The following is a 14942-nucleotide window of genomic DNA, read 5'->3' as shown; positions in this document are numbered from 1 at the left end:
GGCACATCCCAGAGTTCTGGGAGGCTAGCACAGACCCCACTAGTTGTTGAAGGCAGTTCCTTTTTGGCTGTGTCTGAAGGAATTAAGTGTTTTCTCTGGCAGAGCATTAGCTGTCCCCAGAATTTTTTAGAAATGACTAAATCAGATGCCAGAATGGAGACAAGGGAGGACAAAAGGTTTTAGAGGTGGAGCCTAAGAGGTCAGGGCTGGGAGACAAAGAGAGAAGTTGGCTGGTTCTTGGAGTTCAGCACTGGGCTGTCAGGTCTATTGCTATCCTGTCCAGAACAGGATCTTGTGATGTCAAATTTCTAACTGAGGTCCCTTCTGAGAAAGGGCAGGCTTTCTCTGACCACCTAAGTCAGATCACAAAGTCAAACCACCAGGAGACCTCAGCAGCCCCAGTGGCTCCTCTGTGTAGGACATCTGGTGTTCCTTACACCACTGCCACCTCCGTGGTCCAGTTTAGTTCTATCAGCATTACCTTGTCCACTCAGTTGCACTGACATCAAGCTAGTCCTTTACAGTAAGAAACGTTTTATATATAAAAAAAAAAAGCTTTTAAATATGTCAAAGTAGGCCAGAGGTACACAATGGAGGCAACTTCCCAGGGGTGCCCTGTCAAGCTGGATACCCCTATGCAATTAGACACAAGTTAACTGCACAAAGTACTATACAAGAGCCAGGGGGAGACTCACTGGCACCCTCTGTTGGCAGAGGCTGGAGTCCCACCAAAGACCATCCGTATTGGTTAACTTAGGACCAGCTCTAGAAAAGCCTTTTCCTTAAAGCTGTGAACCCAGTGCGCTGGGGACCTCGGGGGAGGGGATTTCTGCGGGCCTGGGTGGCCACGTCCACTGCACCTTTACACACCCCAGGGTGCTCTGTGTCCTGTCCCTTGGTCTGTGCTCAGAACACTGGTTGAAAGGAAAAAAATGTCCTTCCAACATTCACGTGGGGAGGCCATGTGGTTCCACTTGGGACCAGGTAGTATCGCTGGCAGGAGCGTGGCACGCAGGTCCTTAGCTGGCGAGCAGGGCCATCTCCACGTTGTCGGGGGCCGTGCCGTTGCCTGCTATGCCCTGGGCCCACTTGTGCAGGCGGCTGTAGAGCGGGAGGCCCTGGTTCTCGCGGTACAGATAGACTCCGGTGATGGCGTTCCACTGTGGCCGAGGCTGTGTGCCTTCCACGGGGAACTTGGCGACCAGCTCCTCGTCGTCCTTGTCGAGCGCCACGAACCCGAAGAAGCGGCGCACGTTGTTGGCGGCCAGCACCCTTGAGTGCACCTCGGCCGTGCGCTGGAACAGCTGGTCCTCGTTGGTGCGGTACTGGGCCCAGTAAGCCTCCTGGCGGTAGCTGAGCGGTGAGCAGTAGTGCTTGAGGCACTTGGTCAGGAACACCAGGATGGCCACTATGCCAATAAGCATCCACCCAAAGAGCTGTCCAGAGAACGGGCAGGGTTTAGAGAGGGGCCTGGGGAGCTGCCTGGGCCCCACCCACGCCGGCCAGCTAGGGACAAGGAGCAGATTTTTCTGTGCAAGGGAAGCAGGCCCCTTCCTCTTTTATTTCCTTAATTTAGGTTTTCCGAGGTAGGGTCTCGTGCTAGTTCAGGCTGACCTGGGATTCACTATGTAGTCTCAGAGTGCCTCTTTTATTTTTAATCCATTTAGCTCGCACACTCCTGAATTTTCTTTAGCACCAAGGGTGCCCCCATCCAAATCACGGAAGGGAGCTCCGTGATACAGCACGTGCTTCCGGGATATTCCTGGGCTGGATCCCCAGCACCACATCCATGAAAACTCAGCTCAAATGCTACCTCCAGGAAGGCTTCAGAGGCCTAGAATTGTCCCTGAAACCTCATGGCCTGGTTTCTCGCACATCATCACTCTCTGCCTGGTTTTAAGCTTGTGGTACTGGGGACATAGCTCAGTTGATAAAGTGCTTGTCTTGCAAGCATGAGGACAGGAGTTCAATCCCCAGAAACTCAAAATGCTGGGCATGTAATCCCAGCACTGAGAAGGTGGAAACGGGCAGATCCCCGGGGCTTGTTGCCCAGCCAGTCTAGTTTACTTGGTAAGCTCCAGGCCATTAAGAGACTCTGTCTCCTAAAAAGCGGAGGACAAGCTGGGTGTGATGGCTGGCGCACGCCTTTAATCCCAGCACTCAGAGGTAGAAGGATCACTGTGAGTTTGAGGTCAGCCTGGGCTAAAGTGAGATCTTACCTCAAAAGAAAAGAGAACACTTCTGGCCTCCGTGCACACACATGAACTCACTATGTGTGGTGGTTTGGTTCACGTGTCCCCCATAAACAGGTCTTCTGAGTGCTTAGTCTCCCCAGCTGATGGCAATTGGAAATTAAGGCCTATTGGAGGTGGGATTATGGGTGTTATAGCCAATGTTTGGCACACTCTCCTGTTGCTGCTGTCCATCTTATGCTGGCCAGGGGGTGATGTCCACTCTGCTCATGCCATCATTTTCCCCTGCCATCATGGAGCTTCCCCTTGAGTTTGTAAGCCAAAATAATTTCTTTCATTTTTACCCTCAAAAGCTGCTCTTGGTCAGGTGATTTCTGCCAGCAGTGAACCTGACTGTGACACTGTAACCAAGGATGGCCTTGAACTCCAGATCCTCCTGCCTCCACCTCCCAAGGACTGAGACTACCAGACCTGGTTTAGGTTTCTGATGTTCCCAGGAGACCTTCCAAGCAAGCACCATGAGCCACTAGGCCATCTCCCCACCCCCAAGAGATCTTTCAGAGAATCCTGTGCTCCTCTGAATTCATGCCTCTGTGCATTCTCTTGTCCCTTTTACCCTGACTGTGGCAGAATACAAGGAAGCCTACAGCTAAGCCTCTTCCTGCCCCAACTCCGTAGGCTGCCAAAGGGTCAGGTTGACTCAGGAATGTGTTCAACTCACCGGCGCACAGCAGCTGTTTTTTGGGTAGCCGAGTGTGGGGCTAGGGTAAAGGGTTTCCATGTGACTGAGCTAAAGACTTAGTCTGAGCCAGAGGAAAGGTGTTTTTTTTTTTTTTTTTTTTTTTTTTGGAGGTAGAGTCTCGCTCTATCCCAGACTGTCCTGGAATTCACTGTGACCTTGAACTCACTGCAATCTAACTACCTCTGCCTCCAAGTGCTGAGATTAAAGGCGTGCCGACCACGCCGGCCTTCAGAAGAAAGTTCTTTTAGTATTCAAAACTGTCTCGTCCGGAGATATTGCTCAGTGGTTAAGGCACTTGCCTGCAAATCCTAACAACCTGGGTTGGATTCTCCAGTACCCAGGTAAATCAGGATGCACAAAATGGTGCATGCATCTGGAGTACATTTGCAGTGGCCAGAGGCCCTGGCATGCACATTCCCTCTCCCTCTCTCTCTCATTGCAAATATGTAAAATATAGACTGTGTCTTGGGGCTGATGCTTTTAGAACACATGCTTGGCATGCATGACGGTGTGTTCAGTCCCCAGCACCAGAAACCTCTCCTTTGTAACAAATTGACCCTTGCTTCCGGAAACACTAGCTAACCTGCACGTTAACCAGTTCCTATGCCTGACCTTGAAATCCAGGGCTTTTCAGGAAGCCTCAGCTCCTGGGGCGTGGCTCCTCTCACACTGGGCCACCCTGCTTCCCCGACCATAGAAGGTTGCCCTGCCCGTCACACAGCTCCTCACCTGAGACTCGTACTTAAGCCTGCGGCTCACCTCCTCCCGGAAGCCTGACAAGTTGGCAGGGCCCTCTCCACAAGGGAACCTGGCCAGGATCTCAGTGGCATGGGCCACAGGGAAGCCCTCATCCTTAGCTGTGAGTGAGGAGGGGTCCACAAATTCGCTGAGAGCGCAGACATAGGCTTCCCCTCGCAGCAGGGAGATGACGGACCAGGTGACGGGGGCCACGGCTGCGCGGCCCAGGATGGAGCTTAGGAGGAGGAAGTTGGGGGCTGCTGAGCAGTTCTTGGCCCTCCGGTACTGGCACTCAGCAACCAGGTTCCACGTGTGGTTGTTGAGGATGACGCCAATGAGGAAGAGGGCCAGGGCGGGCACTCCAATGGCCGTCAGCCCGTACAGGTAGTTCCGAGCTGGGGAGCAGGGGCAGTGGAAGGCTACCACAGAGAAGAGCTCCTGGCTGCCCACTGTGCCCAGTGCCACCAACCCATTGAAAATCATCACATCCTTGCTCTTGAAGAAGAGAGACAGGAAGCGGAAGTTCTCTGCGATCAAGGCTGCCATGGAGGCGGGCTAGGGATAGGACACTTTCCAGGAGGCCGGTACAGAAGGGATGGGTGGCGTCTGGCAAAACTAGGAACGAGCGTAGGCAGGAAACGGTCGTGCCATTTTATCACATACAGTGGCTGGCCTGGTGCTTCCTGTGGTGCACAGATGACCAGTGTTTCTCTCTGAATGTGAGGATAAAACGGGTGTCACTGTGGCCAGGCCAGTGAGGAAGGAGAGAACCTCCAGGCCCCAGGAAAGTGGTGGTGGCCTCCCCTGGGGGACGGAGGCAGGCACTGTCCATTGCTCACTGTCCCCCACGGTCCCTTGTACTGTATCCTTAGTATTATATTCCCCTCCAGCACAGAGAAGAAGGCGTCCTGAGCCCTCAGCCAGGACTACATGTAATTCAAGTGGCAGAACTCAGATGCAAGGTTCAAATCTGTCTGCTTGGAATACTTATGCCTTTTGCTACCACAAACTTCTCCCAGGGTGGGTTAGGATGGCCCCTGTGGTATTAATTATGCTGAGGGACGTGGGACAATTTGAAGGGTGTGTCATGGGCATCAAAAGTCGGGGTGTGGCTGTCCAGGTGAATACAGGACAGACTAGCAGGAGGCTTTAGACAGTGGTGAGTCTGATGCAGTGAGACACCAACATCTGGACCTTTTGCATTTTGGAGCCCTTAGGATCTCAGCACACTTCATATGACTTTCCCTGGGCCTCTGTCGTTCATCTGTGCAAAAGATAAATCATTCCATCCCAGCTCGCCTACGAAGAAGGCTGGAGGGACGCTGAATGATACACCCGATTGCATTCCCACATTTGAAATGTTCTCACCCGTCACGTTCTCTGGGTGAGGGAGAGTCTCCTGACTGCGAAGATGAGGAGACTGTGGCCTGGGAAGGACCTGTGACCATGACCTAAGGAGACTTGGGAAGTGGACAGAGGTACTAAGCTACTCCTCCCTGCTCTCTCCCCCTTCTCTGCCCTTGTTCCCTTGACCTTTCCCTCCCAGCAGCCTGCAGCAACCCTGCTCCCAGGCCTGGGAAGCACCCTGCCTGCCACGGGCAGTCTTAGAGGGGGATTCAGGCTCCCCCGGGGTCCCCTAGCCTCTCTGAAGCCCGCCAGCTGGCACCCTGCAAAGTTCGGCCCTAACTCCCTTCTCAGGCTCCACCCACACACCCTGGGGAGACAGGCAGGGTGTGGTCCCAAAGTTCTCTCCATCATGAGGATGAAAAACAACACTCTTCAGGCTAGAGGAAGCGGGTCAGGGGAGAGAGGGTGGGCAGAGAACAGAGAGGCGCAGGCTCTTTTTGTGCTCGGTCTACACCCACTTCCCCTTCTCTGCCTCTGCCAACGCTGCCAGACGGGCCCAGACAGTGTCATGTGGACATGTGGGCGCGGGGAGGGGGAGGGGGAAGAGGAGTCAAAATCTGATCTGACTTCAGATCAGAGCCCGGGGCTCTGTTCTAACTTCCCAGGAAAGAGATTTCCTCCTGTTGCTGGGGATAAATGGGCTAGTGGCCACCCCATCTTTTTCTTTCTCCCTTGGTCGCTAGGCATGTAATTAGTTCTTTGCGGGGAGGGGGGGGGGTGTCTGGGTTCATTAACCCACCCAAAGAGAGAAACATGATGCCTTATAGAGTGCTGGATGAGTGGAGGATGAGCTGCTCCTAGGCGGAAGGGGACCTCTTCCAAGGACAGGAGACAGGACCTGCCTGTCCCGAGTGAGGGGCCTGCGGGAAAGACCCCTCCACAGATAGCCAATCCCTCTGGGCTGCCGGGGATCAGCCCTTCCAGCTCTCGGGACACGTGGCACGCCCCAGGGAGGGCCCCCTGCTTACCTGGGGACTGGCAGCTGGCACCTGTGGCCGTGGCTTCCTCGGGGCTGGGCTGCCAGGGTTGGGCAGGCATGGGCCCCAGGGCGGGAGGGTTGAGATGCCCAGGATCTGTGGCCCGCGTTACAGACGGTCCCAGGCTTCTTCAGCAGACGATGATTTTTTTTTTTTTTTTCGGGCATCTGCAGACAAATTGAACTCCGGGGAAGAGAGAGAGGGAAAGAGTGGCATGGAACGTTCCCACCAGCGAATGGAAAAACAACCTCCCCGACGAGCAGGGCGGGAGGCTGAGGGCGGCGCGCGCGCAGAGGAAGCGGGGGAGCTGAGCGCGGGCTGCCCGGGGCCGTCCCGTCCCGTCCCAGGCCGCCGGGGCTCGCTCGGGGGCCGGTCCTCCGCCCTCGGCCCTGCCTCGCTCTACCCGGCACTTCCCCTTACGACACCAGCCGGGGAGGTCTCAGCAGGAGGCAGGCGGGGCCCTCCAGACAGATCCTGTCTGGGCCTGCCCTCCAGCCAGTTTTCAAGAGCATCCCCCTAGGTTGGAACCCCACCAGGCAAGAAGCTGCCCTGGCAGGACCAGGGAGGAGGTGATGTCAAAGCCTTTCTTCCTCTGAGCGTCCTGTTGCTGAGTGCCCACCTCGCCCGCCCCCCACATTCTTCCAAGCATCAGAGTTCAGCTTAACTTCCCCCGGGGGTACTGCGTCCAGGGCCTGCGCGGCTGACAATTGAATCCAGGAGTTCAGGGGAGTCTCTGGGGTTATGTAAGGTAGAGTCTGGAGGGTGAGTGGCAATTATAAGGAGGAAGCTGCCCAGCCTGTACCCAGAGGTGGTCATGAGCCCCCCATCTGTGGGAACATGCGAGCTGAGGCTGGAGAGTCATGGGTCAGGAATGTGAAGGAGGCAAGTAGTAATGATGGGGCCAGATGGCTCCCAGGATTGGGAGATATGGCCTGGGGGCGGGGCGGGGGACACTGTCAGCTCTGCAAGGGATGGATGCCGGAACGGCTCGCTGAGTGGCTCTGAGCCTGGCTCCTCCAAGAGAGCCAGCGTGTGTCCGTCTGCGTCTTTCATGGTAGATGTGCTGCAGCTCAGGAAGCTTCGGTGATTTGCCACAGCTCTCTGGTGCTTGGACCCAGGTCTCACCAAACCTCGGCTTTGTCTTACACTTGTGTCCCTTTAAGTACCTTCGGCCTCCTGTCCCCACCCACCTATATACACTTGGTGTATGCTTCCTCATCTGATCAGGGCTGGGGTCAAGTTCTACCCCTCCCCTCAACCCTCCCTCTCCCCCCCCTCCTTCCCGCTGCCCTCCGCAGAGACCTGCCTTCCCACCCACAGGAGGGCTGGTGGTGGGAGATGACAATGGGACTCCACCTGCGATGGAGATCATGAGCGACATCTATTTACCTGAGGTCTGAGACAGGCAGAGCTTGGGCCTGAAAGATGGGGACCGGAAGGAGAAGCTTGTCTGCATCTCCATTTTTTTTTTTTTTTTCCTGAGCATTTCTGCTCCTTACATCATCTCCAGTCCTTTGAGGCAGGAGGGGGTGTGAAGTAGTACACTCTCAGATACCCAAATGAGCAAGCACATCAGCCACTTTGTCCCAAGGGCTTGCCATGTGCCATTTGCTTATACACACAGCAACCTTGTGAGAAAGACGCCCTTCTGCCCATTGTACAGATGAGGAAACGGAGACACAGAGAACGAAGCACACGTGGCCAGGGACACACTTTGACCCAGCTCTTTCCCACTCAGAAGAACTATTTCCCACTCAGAAGAACTATTTTCACTCTAGGCAGATCCCTCCCAATTCAGGTCAGAGTGTCTTAGCCTCTCCTCTCTAGGAAGTGGGGCCTTTGAGAAATGGGGTGACCTCAGCCTCTGTTTCTACAGGGTTTTGTGCTTTTGTGCTTGATACAAGGTGAGCATACAAGCCTCAATAGTGGTCTAATGGCCTCCATGACCACACCCCCTGGCTTTCCCCACTTAGGCTGAGGTCCTGACACGTTGTTTCCCAGGCGTGCCATACCAACTGAGGCCCTGAAGTATGTACTTATGTCCCACTGTGTCCCGCTCAGTTTTCCTCGGGAGACTCTGGCCAAGATCACGAGAGGACCAATGCCTACTGGATCCCTGAACATGAGGGAAGAGAAAGCCTCAAGTCTAGAACAGGGGCTGGAGAGGTGGCTTAGCAGTTAAAACGCTTGCCTATGAAACCTCAGGACCCAGGTTCGGTTCCCTAGTACCCATGTAAGCCAGATGCCCAAGGCGGAGCATACATCTGGAGTTTGTTTGTAGTGGCTAGAGGCTCTGACATGTTCTCTCTCTCTCTCTTTCTCTCCAAATAAATAAATAAAACATACTTTTTTTAAAGTCTGGAACTAAAGGACATGGTGGGGCAAGGGACCCTACAAAGCCTGAGGAGAGACAGTGAGCCAGAAATTGAAGCAGTGGCAATAGGATGAAGACTGGGAAGGGAGTCAGGTGCCAGCCACGTTCTGCCCCCACCCCGGCCTCCCAAGGCAGTTCTGAACACTTTTAATACTGCTGCAAGCCCGTCCCAGCTAGAGAAGTGAGGTCCCCTCCAATTCCAAATTTCCCTCCACACACCGCGGGGTGAGTGAGGGTCTGGACGTGTGGCTCCGCCCCCCCACCCCCACCCCCCAGCCTGCCTGCCTTGCTTCCGTGTCTGGTTTGAGTGGCAAAGGGCGCTGTGGGGTCAGACCCCCCTATTCCTGTCTTTTTCAGTCAGCCCCAGTTCACACTTTGCTGAAGTAGGTGGCCACTTCCTTTCGGGGAGTCCTGGGCCCGGGCCCCGCCCAGCCGTTGCCCATCAGCGGGGCATCCTGGCCCAGCCGCAGAGGCGGTTTGTATTCGTGCCAGCTCGTGAGCAGCCTGTTCATGGTGCCTTGGTCGGTGATGCCTCGCAGCTTTTCCTGCTCTTCCTCGGCCCCGGCCCCGGCCCCATCCGAGGGGCTGCCGGTAGACGACATCGCAGTGGTGGCTGCGGTCAGCGCCCCGTGGGTGTGGCCCAGCTCCAAGTCGTGGCGCATGGCCTTGAAGAACTGCTGGATGCAGACCTTAGCAAAGGCCTTGGCATGCTCTGTGCAAGTCTCATCAAAGAGCTTGCGCTCGATGTCAATGTAGTGGGACCAGTACTTGCTCTTGAGGAAGGCGGCCTGGGTGAAACAGGGCCTCACGGAGCGTACCACAAATGCCAGCAGCGTGGTCAGCAGCACGAAGGACCAGCCCAGTGCCTGTGGGGAGAGGAGGGTGTCAGGAATCCCTGGCCTCCTGCTTCCTAGCCTTTTCAGACCCCGAAACCCTTGCTAGGGACTCTGCGGAGGGCAGCAAGTACGGGGCAGGTGACATCACCTCTTGGCCTTCGTTTCCTCATCTGCAAAATGGGTATAGATGTGCCCCGTCTTGTGAGACCCAGACCGTGGGAGTAAAGTGCATGCTGCATTGGCAGACAGAGCATTCAGCACTCCAGAGCCTGGAGTGGGGCTGCCTGGGGTTGAATCCTGGCTCCACTTGAGTTTTCTGTGCCTCAGTTTCCCCATTTATAAAATGGGACTAGTGAGAGCACTTACCTCTCTGCTCTTGTGAGAACTATATGAGATAGTAAATGTAACATAGAGCCTTGTTCATGCATAGCACTCACTGTTGGCGATTTTTAAAAACTGTGTGTGTGCTGGGCATGGTGGGAGGCAGAGGTAGGAGGATTGCTGTGAGTTCAAGGCCACCCTGAGACTACATGGTGAATTCCAGGTCAGTCTGGACTAGTGTGAGACCCTACCTCGAAACACACACACACAAAAAAAATTGCATGCGTGTGCATGCGCGTGTGTGGCTGGAGAGATGGCTTAGTGGTTAAGGCTCTTGGCTGCAAGGCCCAAGGACCCAGGTTTGATTCCCTACATAAGCTAGATGCACAAAGGTGGCGCATATGTGTCTAGAGTTTGTTTGCAGTGGTGCTCTGGCATGCCCATTCTCTCTCTCTCTCTGTCCCTCAAATAAATAAAACATTAAAATGTGTGTGTTGACCTCACAGTGCCTGACACTACCTACACAAGACCACCATAATGGGAGGAAAGGATCATGACATCAAAATAAAAGAGAGACTGAGAGGGGGAGGAGATCTGATGGAGAATGGAGTTTCAAAGGGGAAAGTGGGGGGAAGGGAGGGCATTACCATGGGATATTGTTTATAATCATGGAAGTTGTTAATAAAAAAAAATCCTGTGGAGGCCAGTGGAAAACCGAGGTGTCATCCTCAGGAACATGGTCCCCCTGATTTGAGACAGTGTCTCACTGGCCTAGAGCTCACCAACTGGACTAGGCATACCAGCCCGTAAACCTGCCCCGTGGTGGGACTGTAGCTGTGTGTGACGAGCCTGGCATGAATGTGCGTGTGTACATGCGTTTGTATATGTGTGGGCACATGTGTCCTGAGATGTTGCTCTCAACCAGACCATCCACTTCTTTTTTATTTTATTGTTTTCGTTTTTCAAGGTAGTATCTCACTCTAGCCCAGGCTGACCTGAAATTCCCTATGTAGTCTCGGGCTGGCCTCGAACTCTCGGCGATCCTCCTACCTCTGCCTCCCGAGGGCTGGGATTAAAGGCGTGCCCCACCGCTTCTTTTTTTTTTTTTTTTTTTTTTTGAGGCAGGGTCTCTCATTGGGTTGGAGTTCACCATTTAGCTAGTCTAGCTAGGCAGGAAGCTCTAGGGATTTGCCCATGTCAGCCTCCCCGGCTGATTACAGACTCTAGGATTGCACCCACATTTTACATGGGTGCCAGGGACTTGGCCTCAGGTCTCCCGATTTGCAAGGCAAGGACTTTACCGACTCAGCCACCTTTTCAGCCCACTGTTAGTAACTATGATGGCAAACCAGGCTCTCGGGGACCATGCCTCTTCCTTCAGAAGCCTCCCTTCATCTCCTCAGGCCTTTCAGCCCTTCCACCTCCTAATTCTGGGCCTCTCCTTGGGCTCTTGGGACACATGTCAACCCCTAGTGAGCACTTCCTTTGCTGGGCTGAGCTGGGACCTCAGGAGTCCCAGAGACAGCCTCGCTCACAGCTGGCTGCGTAGTCCTGGACGCCTGGCTGAGCTCTTCTAGCAGCTAGCTCACTGTTGGCACAGGGCAGGGGAGCCCCTTCCCCTCTGTGCTTTCCGTCAGGCCCCCATCTACACAGGCACATTTGGCAAGTCGAGGTGGTGGGGCAGGGCACAGATGGGTGTGACGTGCAATGGCTACTACGGGTAGGTGGGGAACTACAGAACAAGTTCTCAGTCAGCGACACCCCCTATTGTTTATTGAACCCGTGTGGAGGTGGGGGTGGGGGTTGGATTTCCCATGTTTCATCTGAAGCTGGAAATCTGACTTTTGTTTGTGGTTTTGCGAGGTGGAGTCTCACTCTGACCCATGCTGCCCTGGGATTACACTGTGTAGTCTCAGAGTGGCCTCGAACTCCTCCTACCTCTGCCTCCCGATTGCTGGGACTGAAGGTGGGCACCTGTCCTGACTGGCTTGGAAATCTGACTTTTATGCGAAGATTTTTGTTTGTGAAATGACGGCAATTAATTCCAAAGTTGATTTTAGAATTCAGTCTTTCAGGCCAAAGGCCAAAAGAAATGAGTCTGTAGGCCAGGGGCCTGTGGTTCCTGGGATATCTTTGAGTTTATGGTATGGCAATTTCAAGGTCAGAAGGAGGGACAGCTGTTCCAGCTACCGAGTTCTGTGTGGGGGGATGGAACAAAAGCCCCCAGAAGAGGAGGCACAGGTCCGGGAGGGAGGCAGAGCCCTGTTGGATGCTCGTGGTGGTATATTCTGGATGGTGACAGTGGCCTTGCAGAAGAGAGGCCCTGGCTGGAGTGGGAGTCAGGGTTCTACACTACTAGCCAGAGCAGAGTGTACCTGTTTCTCCAGCCCCCTGGCTTCCTGCCCTTCCCAACACAATGCCTGGTCCACTGCCCAAGGGCATGATGCCCAGGTGGGTTTTTTTTTATAAGCAATTTTTAAACTTGTATTTATTTATTAGAGACAGAGAGAGGGAGAGAAAGAGCTAGGGAAAGAGAGAGAGAATGAGTGCATCAGGCACTGTAAACGAACTCCAGACACATGCACCACCCTGTGCATCTGGCCTATGTGGGACCTGGAGAATCAAACCCGGGTCCTTAGGCTTTGCAGACGAGTCCTTTAACTGCTAAGCCATCTGTCCAGCCCTCAGGTGTTTTTTTTTTTTTTAATCCTATCTCGATGGAGACATGCACTCACTTCCAAGACACCCAGACCCTCTGCTCCCTCTGTCTGAGCAGGGAGGCACCAGCTGGGGGCATTTGCCAGGGAAATACATACCCAAATGGTTTAGCCACCCACCAGCCCCACCACTGTTTGGGCCTGGAAGAGGAAACAAATGCAAATTCCCCTAGCCTCCAAGCTCAGAGCTCCGGATGGTGGAGATGGGGTCAGCTGAGCTGTTGGATGATTTCTGGGGACTTCAGGACACAGCCTGCTGGGTGGCGGGTCTGAGCGGAGACTCTCAGTCTCAGCTGGGAACAGCACATCACGCCCTTTCCCCCCACGCCTCTGAGAGGACGCCCCACTGAAAAGGTGGGTAAGGGTGGACAGGACTTCCCAAAGGGACCCCCCCCACCCCCCCGGGGAGGAGACCCAGCCCCCTCACCTGGGAGATGCAACGCAGGTAGCGCACGGCCACCTCGCGGGCCAGCAGCCAGTCTCCGTCATAGATCTCAGGACAGGGCACGCGGGCCAGCAGGCGGGCCAGCTCGGGAACAGGTAAGCTGGGTACCAGACTGCCGTTGCCCAGTGTGGTCACTGGCACAGCGGTGCAGAAAGCGCAGAGGAAGCACTTGCCATCCAACAGCGTGACGGCCACCCAGACTACCGGCGCGATGAGAGCGCGCTGGGCCATGGAGCAGAACATGTAGCGGAGCACGGCCGGGTCCTTGGCGCGCCGGCCCGCGGGCCGCTTCCACTCTTCGGCCAGCATGGACACGTTGTTGTTCATGACCAGGCCGAGCAGGAAGAGCACCAGGGGAGGCACCAGCAGGATGCCTGCGCTGTAGACGGCGTTGTAGCCCGGCAAGCAGGGGCAGTTGAAATCGAAAGCCGAGTACATCTGCGCGCTGGCCAGCGCCATGATGCCACAGATGCCATTCATGAAGGACTCCTGGTTGGACTGCAGAAATTGGAAGATCATCCGGAACTTGTCCATCGTGTCCAGTGGGAGCCCTAAGCCTCGTCCCCCTCACGGCCGTCTCCCAGGTGGCTCCCGAAGCCCACCCTTGTGGCTGGACCCTCACCTCATGACTTGGCTTTCCTGGCTGGACGGGCAGAGCTCAGGTCACTGTCACTTTGAGGAACTTTCTAGTGGTGTGCGGGTCCAGAGGGAGCAGCTCAGCTTGGCCAATCCTGTGAGTGCAGCCAGGTCTGTGTCCCTCCCTTCTTCCCTCTCCAGATGCCTCCAGGCCTAGAGAGCCACTAGGCCACACCTAATGGGGACCAGCTCTGTGTGGGTGTGGGTGTGGGAGGGAGGGGGAGGAGTGAGCAGTCTCCGGCACAGGTGTCTCCTGCAGAGCTGCAGTTTGAGAGACCTCTGGGCTCCCAGGAAGCACTTTGCCTCTTTATGCCCTTCCCACAGGGGCCTTCCTTCCACGCTGTCGGGACTCCAGGTAGCTCCTCCGTCAGTTTAAATGATGGTATGGTGACATGGATGTCACTGGTGGTGGTAGCTTCAGAGGGGTCATCGCGACAGTGATATTGGTTATAGCGGCGATGGCACTGGTGGTGGAGATGCTGTTAATGTGAGCATGGTGAATGGTAAAATACCAGAGTATGTTGGACTTGGAATTTGAAGAGTTGGATTGGCCTAGGTGGGTGCCTCGTTGCCTGTGTCTCCGTGGGTGTGTCTGTGTCTGCAAGGTGTGGATAATAGCAAATCCTTTCCCGATGCCACTTCCTACCTCTATCCTCAGATCAACAAGTAAAGCTCCAGGTTGATGGGTTCTTTTTTTTTTTTTTTTTCCAGGTAGAGTCTTTTATAAAAAAAATATTTTATTTTTATCTATTTATTTGTGACAGAGAAAGAGGGAGAGAGAGAGGGAATGGGCACATCAGGGCTTCCAGTCACTGCAAACGAAGTCCAGATTCATGTGCCACCTTGTGCCTCTGGCTTATGTGGGTCCTGGAGAATCGAACCAAAGTCCTTTGGCTTTACAGGCAAGCGCCTTAACCACTAAGCCATCTCTCCAGCCCCCAGGTAGAGTCTTGATCTAGCCCAGGCTGGCCTGTAATTCACTACGTAGTCTCAGGGTGGCCTTGAACTCATGGCGATCCTACCTCTGCCTCCCAAATTTTTTCTTTTTTTTTATTTTTATTGGCGCCTAAAATTTTTTTATTTATTTTCAAGCAGAGAGAGATAAAGAGAAAAGAAACAGACAGAGAGAATGAACACACCAGGGCCTCCAACGGCTGCAAACTAACTCCAGATGCATCTGCCTCTTTGTGTTCATCTGGCTTTATGTGGATGGGTACTGGGGAATCAAACTCAGGTCATTAGGCTTCAGAGGCAAGTGCCTTAACTGCTAAGCCCTCTCTCCAGCTCTAGGGTGGTGGGTTTTTTTTTTTTTTTGTATGTATATTAAAATTTATTTGGGGAATTATTAGGGAAAAAAAGGTTTCCTGGGGTGAGGGGGTTACTGATAATGGAAAAAGCTTGAAGAACACTGTTATAAGTTCATCTTTTGGTCACATGCACTCCCTTCGCGATGCTAAAATCTGTGGCATTTTCAGTATCTCTAGGACAATACTCCTAGAGTTATAAGGCTCTAAAAACCCATAACAGCATCCAAGAAACTTATGCTTAGAAACTGAC

The 14942-nt window shown here is 54.1% G+C and overlaps 2 protein-coding genes across 3 annotated transcripts; both read right to left on the bottom strand.

The window, feature by feature from the left end:
* Positions 1 to 513: 513 nt before the first annotated feature.
* Positions 514 to 6357, bottom strand: Calhm2 (calcium homeostasis modulator family member 2). Of its 2 annotated transcripts, none has more exons than XM_045141723.1 (3): positions 6048 to 6357; positions 3664 to 4385; positions 514 to 1436 (listed from the first exon to the last, which is right to left on the bottom strand). In XM_045141723.1, the coding sequence occupies exons 2-3, from the start codon at positions 4216 to 4218 to the stop codon at positions 1020 to 1022; spliced, it is 972 nt and encodes a 323-aa protein (XP_044997658.1). In that variant the 5' UTR covers positions 4219 to 4385; positions 6048 to 6357; the 3' UTR covers positions 514 to 1019. The 2 variants fall into 2 exon arrangements, with proteins under 2 accessions (XP_044997658.1, XP_044997659.1); XM_045141724.1 differs by having other exon boundaries at positions 3694 to 4385.
* Positions 6358 to 8798: 2441 nt separating this feature from the next.
* Calhm1 (calcium homeostasis modulator 1) lies at positions 8799 to 13283 on the bottom strand. Its single transcript, XM_004659380.2, has 2 exons — positions 12732 to 13283; positions 8799 to 9296 (listed from the first exon to the last, which is right to left on the bottom strand). Exons 1-2 carry the CDS (start codon positions 13281 to 13283, stop codon positions 8799 to 8801), a joined length of 1050 nt encoding a protein of 349 aa, XP_004659437.2.
* Between the last annotated feature and the right edge of the window lie 1659 nt (positions 13284 to 14942).

Source organism: Jaculus jaculus, chromosome 1, assembly GCF_020740685.1.
Source record: "Jaculus jaculus isolate mJacJac1 chromosome 1, mJacJac1.mat.Y.cur, whole genome shotgun sequence".
NCBI classification, from domain to species: Eukaryota; Metazoa; Chordata; class Mammalia; order Rodentia; family Dipodidae; genus Jaculus; species Jaculus jaculus.
This window is presented reverse-complemented; position numbering and strand designations above follow the sequence as displayed.

Excerpts from the sequence above, each read along its gene's own strand:
- Calhm1 (XM_004659380.2), bottom strand. The coding sequence starts at position 13,283 with ATGGACAAGTTCCGGATGATCTTCCAATTTCTGCAGTCCAACCAGGAG. Across the intron at positions 9,297-12,731 it reads ACCTGCGTTGCATCTCCCAG|GCACTGGGCTGGTCCTTCGT; the intron begins GTGAGGGGGCTG and ends CTCTCCCCACAG.
- Calhm2 (XM_045141723.1), bottom strand. The coding sequence starts at position 4,218 with ATGGCAGCCTTGATCGCAGAGAACTTCCGCTTCCTGTCTCTCTTCTTC. Across the intron at positions 1,437-3,663 it reads GGCTTAAGTACGAGTCTCAG|CTCTTTGGGTGGATGCTTAT; the intron begins GTGAGGAGCTGT and ends TTCTCTGGACAG.